The sequence below is a fragment of the Cibotium barometz genome, chromosome 29, assembly GCF_041138505.1.
Source record: "Cibotium barometz isolate CiBa-2024 chromosome 29, ASM4113850v1, whole genome shotgun sequence".
NCBI lineage: Eukaryota > Viridiplantae > Streptophyta > Polypodiopsida > Cyatheales > Cibotiaceae > Cibotium > Cibotium barometz.
The window spans coordinates 37,323,299-37,332,004 of record NC_141074.1 but is presented as its reverse complement, the minus strand read 5'-3'; the positions used below and the strand labels follow the sequence as shown (position 1 = coordinate 37,332,004).

The window sequence follows — 8,706 nt, the reverse complement described above, 5'->3', positions numbered from 1 at the left end:
GTGATTTTATTCTAAGTAGGATTTCTTTTGGTTTTGTATTCAATGTATGCTCTTCTATATAGAGAATATAAGTATATTGTATAAGTGATTTTATTCTAAGTAGGATTTCATTTGGCTTTGTATTAAGTGTACGCTCTTCTATATAGATGGATAACTTTATATTGGGGACAAGGAGCTTCAAAGGGCTATAACATTATATATTCGATGAGGTGCATTTTAACAATGGAGGATAATAATTGTTTAACATTTACTAAGCTACTACATCATGACACATTGAAAAGAGTGAGACCCATAAGAAATCACGAAGCGAGAGTATATATGTCGAGTGAAGATAAAGTTTGGTTGAGTTTTTTCTTTGTGTATATGATGAGTCCTCAATATTTCTTTTAAGATTTTGTTATATATATAGGATCCAATGTTGAATTTGACCAAGTATACAAATAGGGTTTCAAGAAAAAGTCAAAGAAAGAGAAAGGTAATGTAAAACTTACATAAGTTTTCTACTATGATTTAACTATATATGTAGATCCAATGTTGAATTTGGCCAAGCATACAAGTGGGGTTTCAAGAAAAAGTCAAAGAAAGAGAAAGGTAATGCAAAACTTACACAAATTTTTTGCTAGTTCTTTTAATTTTTTTCACTTTCTCAAAGGTTAGTGAGAAACTGAAAACTCACTTGGAAGAAATAAGTCACCAAAAATGTTAGATTGATAATCATTGTCAAGGTATTGTTAGATAGATGTACTATCTTATGAGTATGAGGGGTTTAATTTTCCTATTTCAATTAGGATTCAGAACACATTGGAAAAGAGGCATCATGTGAAACTACAAGTAAGTGATATTACATTAAAGAAATGTATAATTTATAAATTTATAAATTTTAATGTTTTTATTTGGGTAAATTGAATATGGGTTGAAATTTTATATATGTATTATTATGAATATAGGTAAGCCACATTTCATAGGAGAATATGGAGACAGTCTTATTGAAGTACATGAGAGTGTATACACTTCAAGGCGTGTGATCTCAAGAGTACATATACCAATCTAAAGAAGGAGAACAGTGGTTTTAGAAACTACTCAAAGGATATGAAAAAGCCTGAGAGTGACATTATGATTCGTGACATTGTGCATTGGCTTATTGCCAATAAGAAAGCCAAATTCAATGCACAATCCATGCATATTAGTTTAGAAGATGTAGACATAATCTCATGAGATTTAGATAAGCTTAAAGTACTAACTTGAAGGACTATTTATTTGAACATGGTGTATGTGGACCACTTTTGGTTCTATTCTTAAACTCACTTAGTTTGCAAAACTTTTATTGCTTAGATAAAGGAATTTTTATTCTATAATGTTTTATATAACTACTTAATCTATAACATTGTAAGTAGACACAATATACTAACATGATTCATAGAACTATCTAGAAAGTAAGCACTTAAGCATTTTCCCTACGTAGAGATACAATGTATTCACTATAGGTACAAAGAAGGATATCTAGGAAAAGTGCATAACTAGGGAAAATGAAACACTTAGGCTAACTAGGAAATACAATGCATGGATTTTGTTGAAGCTTGTGGATCCAAGCTCCCATGGAGATGGTGATGAGAAGAAAGACCTAATTGAATAAGTTAATGAATCTTGAATAAGTTATTGAGGATTATGAGTTATATGTGAATAATGAGGTTGGGTGGATTATTCTCTTATTTCTAGAATTGTTAATATTCTTATACTATACAAATGTGTTATGAACTTTATGGGATTCTTGATAATGATGATGATATATGTATGCATACGATGATGCTATGCAATGATGATTCTACTCATGATGTGTATGCATAAGATGATACCATGTAATAATATTTTTATTAATATTCAAAAGTGCAAGGACATTGAGATTTTGAAGCATTTTGATTATATGACAAATGTTGATTTTGAAAGATTGGAAAGACAAGAGACGATGCCCCCCCCCCCTATGTGTTCTACAAAGGATACTATATGAAGATGGTAGATAATTACGTATAAAAGAAAGATTTTCACACCTCAACAGCTTGACCTTGATAGCTTGATGGGCTGAAGTTCTAGGAGTGTTAAATTTGTTTCCCCTGATAACTTTAAGAGCTAAAATTTTGGGTGTGACTAAGCCTCAATGGACAACCTTTGTAGAGGGCATGTAGGCCCACCCCGAGAGGTATATGATGGAAAGAGGGTGAAATGGTGGACTTAATCCTATAGAGGGATTTCATCCTCCCTCTATGCCTCCTACACAACACATACACAAGACCTAAACTAAAGACAACACATACACAAGACCTAAACTAAAGACAACACATACACAAGACCTAAACTAAAGACAACAACTTTATTAGGTCATGCTTATAACCTTAATCTTACTTTTGAATTCTAAATGTTTTTTATAAACTTTATTTTTTTATTGTATTGAATTGATTTGCAATTTTCAATTTAAAAAAGATAGAAAAACTTGCTTTCTTGAGTATTGCTCTTCATAATTATTATTTAAATGAAAAAAGTGAGAGAAAGTTTCCACTTGAGATAACATACAAGCTATTTGTTTTAGCTAAAAATAAAGTTTTGGTCTATGTACTATAAAGGGACCTAACTAATATCAACATTCTAAGTGTGCAAAAAGGAAAGTTTACTACAACACATTTTCTTATATTCACAAGGCTATAAGCAAAGCATATAGGAGCATATGTACTCTAGAAGGATGATACACCTAAGCCAATGAGAAGACAAAAGGTGAAGAAAGTTGGGAAAGGAAAAGGATAGAGTCCTTGTCCATAGTGGTTTAGGTGAGATATTGCTACCACTACTTTAATCACTCTTTTGGGAAAATATTTATTGTTGGAATGGGCTACATAGACTATGGTCAAGGCCAAGCAGTGAATGACTCGAAAAGATGCTCCATCTAAAGCTTCACAAGGAGCAAGGTGGGATTATCCTAATCCTAAGTAGGAGAAGAGAAACTCAAAGAAGTTATAATTGTGGTATGAAAAGATTGAAGCTAAGATTAAGCTAGCAAGGGCACAAAAATAATACATTCGAATATGATAGCGGCCTGCAACATGCAAACCTTTGGCTTTTTCAAGCTAAATTTTAGAACTTCATGAAGAGAAAAGGCTCAAAACCTAACTTGATGTTCATGGTGTTTGATGAAGGAGAGCATGCACCTCCAAATGAAATGATCATACCTCAATCACTTGCAAATAATCATGCAGATCATAGAACATAACGTGAGAACGTACCCAGTGAATATTGTAAGATCAATTAGTTCTTATCTTCAAGAATCATAATGCGTATTGAGCCTTTAGAAAAACTCGACTATAGTCCCAAGGACCATAGATTGGGGTATGCTTATAGGGTTTTTCCCTTTGGCTTTTAAAAATTGCCCTAGCTACTTTCCAAAGATTAATGTATACATCATTCAAGGTCAAGATATAATAATCCAAAAGGACATTACATAATAAAGTTTGTCATATTTGTATAGAACTTTACCAAAATGATGATGACTCATAAGTTCTTCTTCTTCTTTTATTTTTTGAGATAACTAGAATTGAACATCACAACAAACACACACAACCTACTACTATGTGCCTCATGGTATCATCCGAGGAGATTCAATCCCATGACCTCAGTGGGGCACTCAAACACTTCCACCATATGGACTATCGATTTTTGGCGGCGACGACTGGTAGAGCCTTGCACAATCTTCTCATATTTAGTTCCTTCACATTGATACTAATTAATACAACTTTGAATATCTTTTTGTACACAATCACATACACATGAACATGTGGAGATCAATTAACAATGCACCAACCCAAATATAGGCCCAACATTTTTGGATAATCCCAAAGAATGAGAAATTTGAGACTGGTTGTAACACTTGAGTATGACGTCTCAAGACCATAGATTGCCTTATAAATGAAAGTATAACCAAAAGCATAATATATCACAGATAACATCACATGGGGTATGGCAATCCACCATCTTCCTTGATGTGGTTAGATTAGATCCAAACCCACACAATGTTGCCTCAACACTCAATAATGTGCACACCATTCTGTTATATAAGCCTGAAGCTCTTTAATAGCCTACTTCAATAGAATTTTCAACATAACCTTCTTGCCTAGCAACTTGTACACTGTGTTTGTTCACTCCCACCCTCTGAGAGAGAGAGAGAGAGAGAGAGAGAGAGAGAGAGAGAGAGAGAGAGAGAGAGAGAGAGAGAGAGAGAGAGAGAGAGAGAGAGTTGGAGAGTTGAAGGGAACACGGTTGTTTATTTAACCTCTCACCAATTCTTGTAGTGTGAACACAAAAAGGGAGATACTATTTTTCTTGCCAGTGGGTAAAATGTTAAGGTGGGGTCCTTTTTGATAGAGGAGGAGATAGGTGACTCGGCATCAAGGGGAAGCTACATGCAAGTTGGGCTATATTCATAGGTCTAGTAGAAGTGTAGTAGTAACAAGTGCACATTTGTTAATGATAAATCAAGTTCAAGATTGAGGTGTATTAAAGAATGTAGGTGAACATCTTGATACAAGAGGCATTATTGAACAAGAAAAAAGCAGCATTGGGGTAGTTGTAAGTGCAAAACAAAATTGATTATTACCATGTAACATGTGAATGACAGGAATGAGTGGCTATTAAAACGAATTCAATTGTACGTGATGTAGATGCAAGAATGGAGACCTTTTAATGGATTACAAATATAAGACATGTTTCACTTTATATCGTGTTTACAATTTAATTATGTCTGTTTGCAGCCTACAAAAAAGAATTGTGATTGTCAGTGAAAGAATAAGACACTTGAATTACAAGATTAAGTGGGGCAAAAATGTGCAAGCAGTTAGCACTAGGTTTGAGGTTGACGTGCTACCTTACTTGAGTAAAAATATTTGGAGGTAATAGTTTTCTGATGGTCATGTGCATAGTGCACTTGAGAAAATACAAATTTAGACAGTACCATTGATTGAGTCTCAATTGAATATTGTGAAATGTGCAAGAGGTTTGGTAGTCATGCCTTATTGTTCCTTTGCTCATTGCTCAATCAAGAAATACAAAAGTATGGGAAAAAGGCCACTGCATTGATTATTGTTTTGAATTGTAACTAGCTAGGGCTTATTTCATATATAAAATTGAGAAGTATGGTATAATATGGGCAACTAGGACTTATTCATTTTTATGAAAGGGAAAAGGTTGATTAAATATGGTGAAAATGTGGGCAACTAGGACTCATTTTTGGTTGGCCTTGTGCTCACACAAATAGTCATATATAGGGTAAATACTTATTTAAGAAAAGCATCCTAAAATTGAATTATAGTGTGAAGAAGGACAAATTTTCACACTTTTGACAATTTAAAACTAGGACATTAAAAAAAGTATGGTTTTTGCATTGTTTTCCCCCCCTACTTGCTTATCAACTAGGTTAAGACTCTAGAAACTATGTATGTTAACTAATTTCTTAAGAAATGATTTTTTTTTTCTTGGAGGCTATATGATAATGATTCATTTTATAAATATGCAAGAAATACTGGTGAAAGAGCATGACTCGAAAAATTATTTGCAAGGCAGAAACTTTTTGTAAAAAGTTCAACATGAAATACTTATACTTGGCATAGATAAATAATCATTGTGATTGAGAAAAGAGCACTGCTTGGCTTAAACAAATAATTAAAATCCAAGGTAACGAGTAAAAAGATCAGAGTCCTAGAGCTGAAGTGGGTTCAAATCCTGCTCGCCTACAATGTTGTACACCCATGTAACCGGTGATTTTCGCCAAACTTTTTAAAGAAAATTATATACTTTTTTAAAAACAGTTTGGAGACTAATCTACTATTAATATATATATACAAGCAGGCACTAGTTAGCATAAATAATTAGTCAAGGAGCACTATTTGGTACACAAAGTCTAAGGTTGAGTGGGCAGTTGATGGTTGGCCTGCAAGGGCAAAAAAGGGAAAAAAAAGAAGGAAAAATGAGGGGTGAGGAGATTTGCCACGTCAGAAAGGTGGGGAAAATTTCCACGTGAGAAATCATGGAGCCAAAGAGGAGAGGGCACGTGGCGCACAGTTTTATCTATTGAAAAATACACGAAGTCCCGTGCTCAAGATGTCGTGTGATAGCAACCTTCACCCCCGCGGCCTTTCTCTCTTCTTCAAGCTAAGCCAGCAATCTGCATTTCCCAATCGTTTCTCGTTCTCCTGTTTCTGTCAAACCCTAGCTCTGCATCAGAACGTCATCTTCTGTGGTAGTTTAACCCTAATTCTGCACCCTAACAATCTTGACCGTGACATCCTAGCTTTTCCTCGGAAGCTCTCGCTTGGAAGCCCTAATTCTGCGCCAGAGGTTCATTTTCTGTCGCTGCTATGCCCTAACAAAGTCGTTTTCTGTAGGTTTTGAACCCTAATTTTCGCATTTGGAATCCTCATTACTTGTTGGTGTCTCATTTGGATCTTCAGTACCTGCATCAGAGCCTCGTTTCCTGTGCATTTGGTATCTTCAATACCTGCATCAGAGCCTCGTTTCCTGTGCATTTGGTTCTGCATTAGTGTCTCGTTATGGAAGCTTGATTTCTGTAGCAGCCCCACATTTTCTGCAGCCATCAAACCCTAGCTAATCTCGTCCTGCATCAGCGTATACTTCCTTTCCTCTTTTTGGTTCTTCCAAGCCCCGATTTGGCTTCTTCTTCTGCAAAACCATAACTTTGGGGTCGAATCCCAGCTATCCCAAACTCTAGTTTCTGCTAAGGGCCTCACCCTAATTCTGCATCATTGTCTGTTGGTTCGGCACCATGAACCACGTCCTGAGGGGGATCGTCAACGGCTCGGACTCCCACCATCAGCAGAAGACGGTCCTTGTTACAGGCGGAGCCGGCTTCATAGGCAGCCACACTACATTGCAGCTTCTGGCGGAAGGCTACAAGGTTGTCGTCATTGACAGCCTCGACAACTCTGTGGAAGAGTCTGTCAAGAGGGTTGCAGATCTGGCCGGCAAAAATGGCCACAACCTCTACTTTTTTCAGGTATGCGTCTTTCTGCTGCAATCCTTCCTAACCTTAACCTTTACTCTAAGCTCAACCTTAAGTTTTTGATGGCGATGTATGTATCATTCATTTATGATGAGAAAAACAATATTCAAGAAACAGCATATTGCAGGTGGACCTCAGAGAGAAGGATTCCTTGGAGATGGTTTTTTCCATGGCCAAGTATGCATTTGATTTCTTAACCAACTATTCTACACTAATTAGCAGACCCAATTACACCCAAGTATGGAAATCTTAGTTGATTCTTGCTGTTGCAGGTTTGATGCTGTCATCCACTTTGCAGGGCTGAAAGCTGTTGCAGAGAGTGTTGCCAAGCCATTGTTTTACTACAGAAACAACATGATTGGCACAATTAATCTCCTGGAAGTTATGGGCAAACATGGCTGTAAAAAGGCAAGGCCTGATTCTAAGTTTTATTAGCTCATCTCAAGCTGAAGTATGTTTTTCTAAGCCTGGGTCAGGGCAAAGAATTGCAGGCCTTTCTGATGTGCTGAGAAAGATGCCTTTTAATTTTGCAGCTTGTATTCTCGTCATCCGCAACAGTTTATGGTCAACCCAAATCTGTTCCTTGCACAGAAGATTTCCCGTTGTCAACTATGAATCCATATGGCCGCACAAAGGTATTTTGAATAGTATCAGCTTTTTGTCCTCAAAAGGTAAGCTTTATTGTATGAGCAGCAGCACACATGAATTAAGGGATCTATTTGTGGTCGCAGCTTTTTGTCGAAGAGATTGCTCGAGATCTTCAGGTAGCAGACTTGGAGTGGAGGATCATCCTTCTACGCTATTTCAACCCAGTGGGAGCGCATCCCAGTGGTTTGATTGGAGAGGATCCAAGAGGCATTCCGAACAATCTTATGCCTTTCCTACAGCAAGTGGCGGTAGGCAGGCGAAATGAGCTTACTGTTTTTGGGAAGGACTACCCCACAAGAGATGGTACTGGGGTATGTTCTATTTCATAAATGGCTTCTTTTATTTAGTTTGGAAGTGTTTGCCAGTGCCAGTGTAGTTTTCCAGAGAGAGAGAGGCGTAACATGATTGCAGAAGCTAGACTATGATTAATGCTAATCGATCTGCTGATTAAGAAACACTTATTACTAATGTTGCAAATAGTGAAAGACAAGGCATAGACCTAAACTACTGTATATTTCTAAACATGAATATATACGAAGGGTACACAGATCCAACCGCAAATTTGTTTGTGCATAACTGTGCTAACTGCTAGGGAAGAAGATTTCAATGCCTATGGAAGGCCAAAATAAGTGACGGTAGGCAGGCGAAATGAGCTTACTGTTTTTTGGAAGGACTACCCCACATGAGATGGTACTGGGTATATTCTATTTCGTAAATGGCTTCTTTTAGAAGTGTGCCCTCGTGTCGGTGTAGCTTTCCACACACACACACAGACACACACACACACACACACACACACACAGAGAGAGAGAGAGAGAGAGAGAGAGAGAGAGAGAGAGAGAGAGAGGTGTAACGTGATTGCAGAAGCTAGACTATGATTAATGCTAATCGATCTGCTGATTAAGAAACAATAATTACTAATGTTGCAAATAGTGAAAGACAAGGCATAGACCTAAACTATTGTATATTTCAAAACATGAATATATACTATGGGTACATAGATC

The 8,706-nt window shown here is 36.7% G+C and overlaps 1 protein-coding gene across 1 annotated transcript in view; it reads left to right on the top strand.

Annotated features, from left to right (window-relative positions):
* Positions 1–6,158: 6,158 nt before the first annotated feature.
* The window catches only part of LOC147622122 (UDP-glucose 4-epimerase GEPI48-like), a 36,737-nt gene continuing 34,189 nt past the window's right edge, over positions 6,159–8,706 (top strand). Inside the window, exons 1-5 of the mRNA XM_086823220.1 lie at positions 6,159–7,048; positions 7,182–7,231; positions 7,327–7,462; positions 7,588–7,689; positions 7,786–8,013. Of these exons, the coding sequence (XP_086679346.1) occupies positions 6,818–7,048; positions 7,182–7,231; positions 7,327–7,462; positions 7,588–7,689; positions 7,786–8,013 (747 nt within the window). The 5' untranslated portion in view covers positions 6,159–6,817. The remainder of the gene's footprint in view (positions 7,049–7,181; positions 7,232–7,326; positions 7,463–7,587; positions 7,690–7,785; positions 8,014–8,706) is intronic.